Source organism: Ambystoma mexicanum, chromosome 4q, assembly GCF_040938575.1.
Source record: "Ambystoma mexicanum isolate Mex_15411 chromosome 4q, UKY_AmexF1_1, whole genome shotgun sequence".
In the NCBI taxonomy this organism is placed as follows: Eukaryota; Metazoa; Chordata; class Amphibia; order Caudata; family Ambystomatidae; genus Ambystoma; species Ambystoma mexicanum.
In genome coordinates, this window is record NC_090928.1 from 476,783,080 (window position 1) to 476,796,988 (window position 13,909).

Consider the following 13,909-nt stretch of genomic DNA (forward strand, 5'->3'; position numbering starts at 1 on the left):
TTATAACTATGTTAGTTTATTGGGAGGAGCCAACCATCAAACCTGGAGCGTCTTCGTGTATGGCCCCACAACATTCTCGAACCATACACGAACACGCTCCAGTGATTACAGAATGCTATAAAAACACATGCAGCATGACGTAGTAGGTCATGCTGTAAACAATAGGGAAACTATCATAACAGTAGCCACCACTAATAGTAGATGTAGTAGTCATTGTTGAAATTTTGAATCATTTTGCGGTTTCTCTTGGATAACCCGCCACTTGAAAATGTGTCTCTTTTGTCATGGCTCCTGTCCTGTGTCCCATTGTTCATGTGGTCTGTTGTCACCTGGACATTATCCCTACTGGTGCTTGGTCTATTGTAATCTTTTTCCACTCTCACAATATCATCTCAGGACCACATCTTCCCATCTTCCAACACAACTGATTTGCTGGCACAGCTTCTTACTCTCTGTGGTGATCTTAATCTCGATTCGCCTTTCAATGTTTTCTTGGGTTCCTTGATACAAACCCAATCTCCTTCCCTAATGATCTTCTCCTTTACTCCATTCCTGCGATCATAGTATTCCTTGTATTTTGCCAGTTTCTCTCTTATTCTTCTTATAACTTGTTCAATGTCCAACTGTACCTCGCCTGTATCCGTGAACATCCATGCAGGTTTCAACCTGTTAGATGCCAATCTGCCACGCATCATGGTAAATGGTTCTAAACCTGTGGTGGAATGTGGAGTTGCTCTATAAGCACAAAGAGCCTCCCTCCATGGGAGAGAGTTTGCTACAGCCAATTGAATCACACTCTTTACGAATGTATTAATTCTCTCGACAATTCCATTTGCAATGGGATGGTAAAGTGATGTTGTTATATGTTCACTCGCTCTATTTCTCAGAAATCCCTGAAATTCCAGCGATGTGAACTGAGTCCCATTATCAGAGACCAACTCCTTGGGGTCGACTTCTCTGTTGAAAATTTCATTCAAAAAGTCACTTTTTTTTTTCGGTGGTGACACTCCCTTCCACAACTCCCCACTCGACCCACTTTGAGATATAGTCTACTAGGACTATAATGTATATTCTGACAGCATCAAGATGTTCATACGGTCCGATGACATCAATTACCAACTTAGACCATACATTACTGGGAGTCTCCACTGGTTGCAGAGGGGTTTTCTGCAAGTTTTTTACTTTGCCACTTGTAGCACGTGCAATACTATTCCTAACACTCTCTTCTACTTTCCTCCACATACCCGGACACCAATAATTACGCCTTACTCTCCTCTTAGTCAGGCTCCTTCCTAAATGTCCTTCATGGGCCAGGGTAAATATCTTGTTTCTTAATTTCACTGGAGGAATGATTCGGTCACCTCTATAAACGTGTTCTGAATCCATCCATAACTTCTCTTTGACTTGAGCAAAAAACCCCAAACTTTGGTCATAGTCATTCCAGTCACTGGCAAAGCTTCTCTGAGCTTCGTTTGTTCCGAATCTATACTAGCTATGTCCTTCCACTCTTGCTTCGCAATGCCCGGGTTTATGGTAGCAATAATATCATCACATACGGGCTCCTTCTCTGTTTCACGGTTTGCCTCTCCATAGTCCCATAGAAAACTGGAGAAGCAATCAGCCACCTGATTTAGTTTACCTGGAGTATAGCATACACAGATATTGTTCTGCATTATGTCTAAAATCCAACGCCTAATCCTTGGTGATATCAGATGTGGTGTCTTAGATTGTAGAACATGTACTAGTGGCTTATGGTCAGTCTTAAGAAGAATGGGTAGTCCCCACACTAGATTCCTAAAATGTTCTAGGATCCACTTTACCCCCAAAGCTTCTCTCTCTATCGTGGAATAGTTCAATTCCGTTCCTCTTAAGACCCTTGATACAAATGCAATAGTTACCAGACCTTTGTCTTGAAGCTGTTCCAACACACCTCCTTAGCCAATTTTACTGGCATCCATTGAAATTATGGTTTTCGCCTTGCAGTCAAACATTCCCAGTGTTGGTGCTTTGTTGATGGCAGCTTTTATCAGCTCAAACTCGCTTTTGCACTCATCTGACCATATATACTTCGCAGACTTTTTCATAAGTTCTTTCATGTTCCTGGTTCTACTGGTATAATCATTCACAAATTTAGAGTAGTACTCTGTCATGCCCAAGAAACTCCTTAGTTGGTCCTTGTTTTCTGGTTCCGAGATACCCAATATGGTGTTGATCAATTCCTCTTTAGGACTGATACCCTTGGCATCAATAGAATTACTTAGATATGACACCTTATCACATTTAATCTTACACATTTCAAGTTTCAAGGTCAGCCCACTCTTTTGGATTACTTGCAAGACCCCCATCAGTTTTGCATCATGTTCTTCTTCTATAATAGCAGATATTAAAATGTCATCTTGGAAGCAGTGTACGCCTTCAAGGCCTCCAAATAAAAACGACATCAGCCTTTGAAATATCGCAGCAGCCGAAGCAAGACCAAAAGGCATCCTCTTAAACATGAATGCACCTAGCAGAGTGACAAACGATGTAAGGCTTTTGGACTCTTCTTCTAAAGCTATCTGGTGGTAGGCTGAGGATAAGTCTAGTGTGCTGAAAAACTTGGCTGGTTTCATGGTCGTCAATAATTCTCCTATATTCGGAAGGGGATGTCTGTCTATCCAGATGTTTTTGTTCAGGTCTCTCAGATCTATGCACATTCTTATGGTCCCATCTGGTTTTTTCACCAACACTATAGGGGCAAGCCATTCCGAGCTTTCTATGGGTTCGATTATGTTCTGTTCACACAATCACGACAGTTCTTTCCTTAGCGCTTCTTTCTTGCCGATTGGAACACCTCTTACTCTATACGCTATGGGTATAGCTCCCTTCTTAAGAATTATTCTGTGTTGAAAACCCTCCAGAAGCCCAATTTTTTCACTGAACACCTTAGGAAACTGTTTTGCAAGTGTGGCATTAATGTCACTATTGTATTTTAGGACACTCAGGATAGGAATGTCTTCCCCTGGATGAATTCTGACACGTAGAGCGGCTTGTTCTTCCCAACCTACTACAGATGAACATTTTTTTGCTATGTACAGTCTACAACATGTTTCTCTATCATGGAACCGCAACTTCACCCAGGTACATCCGATGATATCAACAGGAGTCTTACCATACCCCGTTGCTCTCACTCCAGTGCATTGCATCTCCTGCAAGTTGCCAGATAATACTTCAACAAATGTCTTGACATCGATCATAGTATACAGAGATCCAGTGTCCACCATAATGGGTAAGGATATTCCATTTATCTGCATGTTTACCCATGGTCCTTTACTCTGTTCTATTGAAGTGACAGTAAGTATCTGTACGCGCTGTGTGTTCTCACTGCTGATAGTTAGCATGTTATCATGTCCAGGGATCTCCTCAACCGCCTTCACCATGTTTCTTGGCGGTCTGTTGAAGTGTCTGCTGAATCTACTCACTCTACCACGAATATTTCTGCATACCTTGACAAAATGCCCTATGTGAGCACATTTGTAACATTCTACAGCTGCGGCAGGACATTCTTTCTCATTATCATTGTGCTTGTACCAGCCGCATTTTTGACAACGGCTCTGGGTCTGGTTCCTTTATCCAGCATCTCTACCTCTCTTGGAGTTGGGTCTTGAATTATTAGTGGTCATCCTCCTCACCATTGCCACCAAAGATTCTTCAGTGTCCTCTCTTACTTCCTCTTGGACCATGTTGATTTCCCTATCCTCACTCTTGTCAAACCTTTCTCTTATGCATCGATCACCAAGTTCCATACTCCTGGCTCTCTCCATCGCTTGATCCAGTGATGGATTTTTGGTTTTCCACAATCTCTGTTGTATGCGTGAGTCAGCCACATTTAACACAAATTGATCCCTTAGGTATTCTTCGCCAATGCCAGTGAAGTCACATGTAAATCCCCTCAGAGATGCCATTTAAGCATCTATTGATTCACCTTTCAGTTGTCGCCATGAAAAGAATTTGTACTTTTCCAACAACACATTGGTTTTGTTGCCGAAATTTTTGGCTAACTTTCCCAGTGTGCACTCAAACTTGTGATTGTTGTCGCTAGAGCCACTCTCTGCGCTGTCCAAATCAGGGAGTTCCCTGAAAATCCTTAATGCTTCCGCCCCAATGCAGTTTAGTAAGGTGGCCTCTTTGAGATCATCATTATATTTTCTGCCTCCAACAGCCCTCAGGTATACTTGGAAGCCGTTGATCCACTGCTCCCAGGGACATGTAGGATTTCCAGGGAGTGGGAGAGATTGTACTGGCGCTGTAACATGTTGCATTGTGAGGGCAGATAAGTTTAAATGGATTTGTTTTGTTTATTTTATTTTATAGTCTTTATCAGTATTTGATATCTGGTGCAGATACAATTCTAATTATTTTAAATCCTCTATAAGGCGTTTCACAATGTCACAAGTTTACTGTTGATGCAACTACAATCTCCTGCTTAAATCCTTTTATAATGTGCCATCCATTGTCCTCAGTTTACTTAAATGTAGTCCAGAATGGTCACAGTTTTATTGTATGTAAATGCAATCCTTGCTTAAATTCTTTTTACAATGTGCCATCCATTGCCACCAGTTTCCATATGTTGTTTACAGTTTATTCACTCACTCCCAAAGGATTATTATATGGTTTATACACAGTTTCATCTGGTCCGTTAGTATATCTGTCTCTGTCTGGTCCGTGATGTGGTTGCCATGGTTACATGTCCATAAACAACATTGTTTCAAAAGATGGCCGCCACGTTATGGCACGCCTTTAAGTCCTTTCCTCTAAAGTGTGTTGCTGTTGCAGAAGTTTCGTCGGATTCATAAAATGCTGTACGCTCGCGCCTCAATGGATTGCATAATGTTGCCCTTTCTTCTTACTTATATGTTAGCGGCTCACCCTGTGCTTCCATTCCGAGGATCCGTCCATATCTCAGGTGCTCCCTGCATCTCCGACTGCTGTCCCCTTCGTTCTGTAGCCATCACCGGATGCCCGCCAATTTCACTGGGCTGCACAGCTTCCCACTTTCAGTCGAGGCGCTGAACAAAACTCCAGGGGCTGCGCGTGCAAAAGGTACCTCGTCGCCAAATCTTATAAAATGGCTATGGAGACATTTTTAAATAAAAGGAGGTTTATTCTATGAGACCCAAGAACCTAACGCCGCCGGGCAAACAACACAAATCAGGATGGTTCTTGAATGGCAACATTCCAGAACCATGTTACATATGAATTCTATGAAGCGTGCATTATGTACTCAATACGAAACTACTATAACAAACCATTATGCCACATCCTTATGTCAGGTTGATGAAAATGACTCTGGGTAAAATTAAGTGTTTCTTCCCCCTTGCATGGGTTTTAGGTTTGCTTAGAGGGAGCTTCATGCTTGGTGGATTGGGGCTGTGGAACATACCAGGGGGCTCTGTGGCTGTCCCCGGAAATGCAGCAGGAATCAAGGCAGGTTGACCAGAGATTCCTCCCAATACGTCCCTCTCGCCCATCATCCAATGGCACTGGGAGGTACCCGGCCCCCATACCATTCTTGGCACTTCCTATAGCCAGACATGGGACCTCGTCACATAACATACAACAGGTGTGGCTGGGGTACATACAGGCCGGCAGGGGAATCCCCATTTACTGCCTCCAAGCATCAATTCACAATGTGGGTGGGCATCCATGTTCACAAGAGCCACTCTGAGGCCTAAAGGGGTTTACTGATGTGATTCCTCAAGAACACAGTCAATTTGTCAGGGGGTGCTGGGACCCACTGACCAACATGGGGTCATTACAGAGCACGCGTATCTCACTGCTCCTGCACATAGACTTCACTCATATCACACCATCGATTCCTGCATACATATACAGTACGTACATGGGACATGTTCTTACTCAGGTCTATGCCACTGTGCATTTAATGTGGTCAAGTAGCACTGCAAGTTAGTGTAGGTTCACTGGGAAACTCCCAGAGGAAAAGAAAACGAGAAAACTTGCTACAGTGTATACATGGAAAACAACAGATTAACATATGGGAGGGGTCAGGGAAGATGTATACAGACAACACATGGAAATAATAACTGTAATAATGTATGTGGAAACGGTCACAGTGCAGGAGTAAAGATGTTTGTTGGAGCAGATGGGGGAAAATAAGGTCCCCCCCGCATTATTTAAAGAAAACAATGTTAAAAAAGCAAAAAGTAATTTTCGTTTTTCCGGTCCAAATAATTAGGTCATTTCTCCATTCGTTTTTTCCCCGAAATGTTCACAGATATCGTTCATTTACACCTTATATATACATAAAAATGTAAAGTGTGGTAAAATGCTTCCATGCTATTAAGATTTAAACAAAATGTTAAACTGCACAATTATGAAGCAGAAATATATATTTCTAATGTTGGTAAAACGTACATGCATAATTACAAATTGATGTGATGTGGCGAAAATGTATTAAAAAAATTACAAATCTGTCAATTTGCACTAAAATTTCTATTTACGAATATACTATTTATACATTGAAAATGTGACTATTTATACATTGAAAACAGGAGTACTTGGAAGGGTGAAAGACATATGCATGGGGCCAGTAGAAGTGGAAAGGGGTGGTAGAAGTATTACAAAGCTAGAACTTGAGAACAAACACCATTCAATTTAAACAATTGAAAGGATCAAGAAGACATGTTTCTATTCTGGGTGTTTGTTTGAATCTTTCAATCACTTCATTTTAGTTAATTTAATTACTGAGTAAAAGCATCCTAGTATGTATCGGTTGGCAAACCAACACTTTCAGCCAAAAGGGTTTCAATTCATTCATTTCTGCCAAATACATTTATGTCAGATAATTATGGCCAAATGGTCTAGATTCTATCTTTTGCACTTACCACTTGAACTCCCAGCTGTAGAACCTTCTCTTTTGGAAGTTTTTCTTTTAACATTTCGTTTTGCATATCATGGCCCAGTCTATCCAACACCATAAATCTGTAACTGAGTATCAAATAAAGTGAATAAAGTGACTTCCAGGATAATGGGTAATTGATGCTACATTCAAACGAATTGCTTCAATCCATGCCAACAATGCAGATGAATTAGCCTCATACACCTATGTTTACAATCTCCAAATTGCATTTCAAAACATAGGGTTAAGAACACTAAGTGCCACAATTAAAAGCCATCATGTGCCATTCTTGCCACTTTGGCTAATCACATAACCAATAACTAACATGTAAATATGCATACATTAAAGCCCTCGTAGAATAGTACAAAAACATTCTTAACATTTCTTTTTTTTTTTAAAGACTTTATAATTTTATAAACAAAGATTACAGAGGGCCACCAGGAGGCTCATGAACGATGGTCGCCTGATCCATGCTCTCCTTACCCACCGGAATGAAATAGGGCTCCAAGCCCCCGCTATAGTCACGCAGGGCAAGCACCAAAGTGATCCATGGACCCCTCAAGGTGTGGTGACGCTGGGGGACAAATGGGGGACAAATTTGGTGGAGATTTGTGCTCCCATTGGTGAGAATCGACCGTTGAAACATAAGAGTGAGAAAATGATGGAGGACGACAAAGCAAGGCATTCTCTGGGGACACAAACTCCTGTGTGCCTACCAGACTGAGAATCAGAGGCCACCACTACTGTAGGAGTCGGGCCGCCCTGGCCGAGAGGAGTGTGATGGACCCAGTGGTTATCGGTAGAAGCCCGATGGTGAGCCCTGAGAAGAGACCCTCCCCCCCAGACGTGCAGTCTGGTATAGGAGCTGGCACTCCAAGTCGGTGTAAGACGAGGTCTAGCGGGTCAAGCAACATCTTTTAACAGGCATTCCAGTTATTGAGTAACCCGAAGCCCAACATGGTGAGGGTGAAAGCAAGGGCACATTAGTACCCTGTAGGCCTGAACGAAGTAGATTCATGGTCTGGGGGCAGTGGCCGCTGTCGCGGTGGGTTTATAGTCATTCTGTCGAAAAAACAGGAACGTCATACCAAAGCATCTAAACAAATGCATCATATGGCAAAGAATCGACAGTCTATCTTTAACATGGAAAAGTGCCTTTCCATCTAAACCAGTCCATCTTAAATATAAATGGACTGGTTTCAATCGAAATACATGTAAAAGATAGCATTTCAATGCTTTTTTTTGTAACTTTAAAACGTTACATGCAGCTGTCCAGTGCTGAAATTTCGGCACTGGCCAGCTCCTAGTAATGTTTTAATTTTTTTGTATATTGGGGGGGAAACCCCCCAGCCTCCCCAACCCCCACGCCCACCCCCAACCCTAATGTAACCCTTACTCTAACCCTAGCCTCAACCCTAACCCTAATGTAACCCTTAATCTAACCCTAGCCCCAACCCTAACCCTAATGTAAACCTTAATCTAACCCTAGCCCCAACCCTAACCCTATCCCTAGCCCCAACCCTAACCCTAGCCCCAACCCTAACCCTAATGTAACCCTTAATCTAACCCTAGCCCCAACCCTAACCCTAATGTAACCCTTAATCTAACCCACCCTAGGCCCAACCCCAACCCTAACCCCTTACTCCTAATCTAACTTTAGCCCCAACCCTAACCCCACTTATTTCGATGGATCTGTCGAATTATATACAACAAAATGGCTATTCGATGGAATGGAATTTCGTTGCATATAATTTGATGGTTTGGCATTAGATGCTTTGGTGTTCTATGGATTGACCAGATACCGTTACAGTGCAGTCCGAGCCACTCCGTTGGTAAAGAGCACAAGGTGCATACGGGGTGCAGGGGACTATAGGAAACTGAACCCTGCGAAACATATGAATATCGGATTGCCTGCCCCTGGGCCATCTCAAAACTGGAATAGGAACACCAGGAATAGGAGGTAAGGGTGGCAAGGGCTAAATCTGCAGAACAGTGCGGTCTTCTGAAGTGGTGCACAAGGGGGAGTCCACAAGTCCCTTACAGGAAAGAATCGGTCAAGTGGGATCTGGAGAGAAGCCACGGAGGATCGGGCGATCCCTAAGGAGAGCTCAGTAAGCCAAGACAAGGTCTCATAAGGTCATGGGAAGAACAGGTTGCATGAGGACGAGGGGAACACTGTTAGAGGACCCTCAGTGGTTCTATATGAGGTGATATGCACTGGTGATGCCAGGACAAATCTCGTCGTTGAAGAGTACAGGAAAGTGCAATCTAGCACCAGAAAAGCAGAGAGCGGAGTAGATCCCACAGTGGAGGACAGGCAATAACTGGCCCACCAAAAGTCATAGAACGTTCCTGTAGGAGAGACCTGAGTGAGGTTTCCTGCCAGGGTGCAATAGTTGTTATGACAGGAGGTGAAATTGTTTGAGATCCACAGTAAGGTTGGAGACGGCTTGCTTCACGCAGTGGTAAACTAGAAGTAACCCGAACAAAAATAAGGAGCCCCTCACCCCGTGGTCTACTTCACCCACATGAGTTGGAAGGAATCTCCACAGAAATGTAAACACGCCTCAGTATTGGAAGTGCACCTCGGAGAAGTAGAGGTGAACCCAACAGCGGATATGGGGAGAAGAAATCCACGAAGAAAGAAATAGCAGCTCTTCTTGAAGAGATTAGGGAATAAGAACAGACATAGGGCACAGAATTGACGGCTTGGTTAAAATAGTGGAAACCCTAGAGGACAGAGTTCAGGGTATGGCAGCGAACCAGACGTGTAGACATCGTAGAATCTCAATTACACATGAGTATCTCAGAACTAGAGAGACAGGCAGAAGTGGGGAGATTGAGGATTGATGATCTTGAGAACCGGGCGAGGAGAAACAACCTACCTTTTTTTTGGCTTCCCCCGAAAAGGGTGGGGAGAATGAGAAAGACATTAGGAAGGCCATACAAGATGTGATCAAGTCTATGTTTGGGAATGAGGAAATAGGTGAACCAACCATCGACAGAGCACACCGAGCAGGGGGCAGAGGCTGGGTGCCTAGATTTGTACAAGCGAGATTTCACTACTATACAGAAAAGACTAGGGTGCTGGAGAAGGCTAGAAGAGAAGGGCCATCGGATACGGCCCACCCAAGATATCAGTGTTCCAAGACTTGTCCGGATTTACCCTAACTAGGCGGCACTTGTGTGCCCCCCTTACTAGTTTGCTATGGGAAAAAGGGATGCAACATCAATGGGGCTTCCCTTCTCAATCACATTTGAATATGAAGGACTGCAATATAATCTGGTCACTGAGGATGACATCCAGAGTCTCAGAGGAACACATGGGGGAAGAATCGCCTCCATCCAAGAAGGCAAAACACAGCAGAGTTCTGTGTCAAAGTCTAGACCCAAGGAAAGGAGAAGAGTCCTGGGGTCCAGAAAATTCAAAAAGATGGACAAACCTCCCTGGATAAGAGATATGGGACAGGCTCCTGCTGGAGTGGTAGGAGGGGGGATTTATGTGAGGAAGGTCAGAGTTAGAGGAGTCAAGGGATAAACACGGAGCTAACGACCATAGCTGACCATAATGTAGTGCTTACCATAGGGTTACTGAACATAAGAGGACTGAATTCCCCTGCAAAGAGATCTATGACCTTGGGGAAATTTAAATGATCGAGACTGGATGTACTCTGTCTCCAGGAGATACACTGGGAGAAGAGGCGGGAGCTCTTCACTCGAGGGTCGGGTATTGATATTGATATTTTATTTCTATCGCGCTCACACACAAGTGTTTCAGAGCGCGACAAGGCAAGGGAGGGGAACAGGGGAGAACAAAACAACGATCTTACTAGGCCCAGTGACATTGAGAACACGAAAGTCATGGAAGGGGGATAATGAAGGCAACAAACAGTGGTAGTGCAGCCAGCAATTGGCAAGTGCTAGGTTTAAGGAAGCAGACAGGGTAGGTCTGATAAATGCAGGAAGAAAAAGGGGGGGCTGTATGGGTACAGATACAGACCCAGGTGCAAGGGGTGACCCGAAGGCAGTGCAGGAGGGTGGCAGGGTGAGCAGGTACCAGGGCCCGGAGGACAAAGGGTGGCCAGGTGCATGGTGCCAAGAGCGAACAGATCAGTAGGGGAGAGGGGGAGCGAAGGCAGAAGAAAAGAGGAAGGTCTTGAGGTGATTCCGGAACCGGAGATGGTTCTCCTCAAGTTTTAGAGTGGCAGTGAGGCTGTTCCAGAGGGAGACCCCAGCTGAAGACAGAGATATAACCCCAGCTTGTTTCTTTGAAAAAAGACTGACCCTGAGGGAGTTAGAGGTAGAGGAGCAAAGAGCTCAAGAGGGGAGGTATTTGCGGAGGGATAGCCGAAGGCATTTCGGACCCAGGCCCCAGAAAGCCTTGTGGACAAGGCAGAGGGTTTTGAATTTAATCGTTGTATCCACTGGGAGACAATGGAGGGATTTCAGAGCTGGAGAGATACGAGATCAGGGCTCGAGGCCAAGGACAAGTCTTGCAGTCCTGTTCTATATACAGGGTATAGGGAAAGTATGCACAGCCTCTAGGCACTCAAAGAAGAAAGAAGTAGCGATAATTGTGGGAGACCGTTGTAGGTTGGTAGTTGAGAAAGAGTTGGCAGAGCCGGAAAGACAGCTCTAACTTCTTAGGGGAATGTTCCAGGGAACAAAGATCACCATAGAGATGGTGTATTGCCCAAATACAGTGCAGATGCCCTTCAGGGAGACATTGGCGTTGAAGATCAAACTATTTGTGGAAAGGTCCCTAATCATTGGAGTCAACTTCAATGTGGTCTTGAAGCCGGATAGAGAGAGAAAAAGAATGAAAGATTTGGGGGTTCCTCACATACAAGAAGGTCGGGTCCAAATGCTTTAGAGAAATTAACGAAGACATGGGGATTGAAGACACTGACTATGCCATTAGAGGGAGACCCTGTATACATTTTACTCAGTGGTCCATGACTTGCATTCAAGGATAGACATGATCTTAGTAGATATGGGGATGAAAGCTAAAGTCAAGGAGGCGATACTCATCTATCCCATAGTCATCTATCCCATGGTCAGAACATGACTTAGTGGTCGCCAGGATAGGGTACTGGACAGACAAAGCTAAAAGAGAGGGATGGATTTGTAAAAGCATCCTTCTCAGAGATTGGGCAATCCAAATTAACGATAATGTGGCATAGCTTTTATCTGCAGAGCCAACCTTATCATCAAAGAAATAGATAGCATTACTATACCATCGGCTGAACTACTCTCCCTAAAACTAGAAATATCTGCTTCACGGACTATCACGGTTCACCTTATCTACAGACCCCTTGGCCCACTAGGCACCTTTGAAGAAGACTTAACTACACTCTTAAATACTAATGTTAAACCAGGAACACCAATCATTCTATTAAGCGATTTCAACCTAGGCTATAATGACCTAAAAGACACTAATGCCTCCATCATAGCCAACACCATCCTGGAAGCAGGCCTCACCATACGTAACAATGGCCCCACGAACTTGAAAGGCTGCACACTGGACTGGGTCGCAGACTTCAACTGCGTCTCCCTCATAACGGCAATTGAACCTTGCATATGGACTGATCACTACCTGATCTCATTGACCATTTCAGATCTTCCTCAACCAAAATCTACTAAATTGCATGCTCCTCCTGCCCTCACCAGATGCAAAAAAATATAACACTAACTAACCTCCTCCCGCTGATCCAACCTATCACTAATCACTCTAGCTTGATCACCAACCCTAATGATCTAGCCTACCGGTACAACAACACCATCAACTCGGCGACAGACGCCATTGCGCCTCTGAAGCTCACCAAATCTAAACCTCCTGCCCATCTGAATACCTGGTTCACCCCATCGCTAAAAGCCCTACGCAAAGAAAAACGACATACAGAAGCTTGCTGGAGAAAAAACCCTTCTCCCCACAACAGAAACCTCCTTACTGACCTTACCAACAGTTACAAAAACAAATCATTCAGGCAAAAAAAGAGACCTTTAACGACAGAATCAAAAAAGTGAATTCTAATACCAGGGAAATCTTCGCCATCCTGAGAGAACTAGAATCCCCAATTGCTCCCATAGATTCCTGCACCAAAGACAAAGCATGGTGCACAAACATTCAAAATGTCTTATGTAACAAACACAATGTTACCGGACAAAACAGCAGCCAAAAAAAACTCCCTCCATAACATTGCCCTTGCCACGCAAAAAACCATCCTTCAGGAACTTGTCGCCAACCAAACCAAACCTCTTAACCAATTCAGCTTTAGAGCCATTTCCATTGTGGAAACTAAGAATATCATTACGTCTCTTAAACCGTTGCGATGCCTTGGTGACACCTGCCCAGCCCCTATTATCAAAGAGGCTGCACATGAACTAGCCCCTTTCGTCATATCATTTATCAACGCATCATTTAAAGCATGTTCTGTGCCAACCAACCCTAAAGATGATTGGATATTACCTCTCCTTAAAAAAGCTAACCTGGACCCTAATGTCCCAACAAATTATAGACCAATAACAACTGTCCCGTTCCTCCTCAAAATCTTAGATAAAGCTGCATATCTACAGATCCAATCCTACTTGGAGATTAACAACCTACTAGGGACAAGGCAATCAGGATTTAGACCGAGACATGGAACGGAAACAGCTCTCCTTGATCTCAAAAATCAACTAGATGAGCGTAAAGACAGAGGAGACATTTCTATTCTCCTACTCCTAGACCTATCAGCCGTATTCGACTTAGTAGACCACAAGGTCCTCTGTAACCACCTCAAATTGGCTGCTAACTTCTCCACAAAAGCCATGGCATAGATAAACTCTTTCTTGGATAAGAGAACCATTAGAGTCTTCTCACCTACTTCAGCAGCGGATCCAGTTCCCATCACCTGCGGAGTCCCCCAAGGATCATGCGTTTCCCCCACTTTGTATAATATTTTTACAAAGCCTCTGTTTGACATCCTGGACAAACTAGGGGTCTCATGTACCAACTATGCCGACGACACC

At 43.9% G+C, this 13,909-nt stretch overlaps 1 protein-coding gene and 1 long non-coding RNA gene across 7 annotated transcripts in view; one reads left to right on the forward strand and one right to left on the reverse strand.

The window, feature by feature from the left end:
* Nucleotides 1–13,909, reverse strand: part of VRK2 (VRK serine/threonine kinase 2) — a 711,103-nt gene that overhangs the window by 457,045 nt on the left and 240,149 nt on the right. For all 6 annotated transcript variants that reach the window (XR_011268142.1, XM_069608045.1, XM_069608044.1 and 3 more), the window contains one exon: nt 6,885–6,987. Coding sequence is in view for 5 of the 6 variants with exons in the window: in XM_069608045.1 (XP_069464146.1) it covers nt 6,885–6,987 (103 nt within the window). In the remaining variant the exon portion in view is untranslated. The remainder of the gene's footprint in view (nt 1–6,884; nt 6,988–13,909) is intronic.
* LOC138467794 (uncharacterized) overlaps nt 1–13,909 on the forward strand; it is a 328,988-nt gene that overhangs the window by 81,300 nt on the left and 233,779 nt on the right. The window lies entirely within an intron of this gene.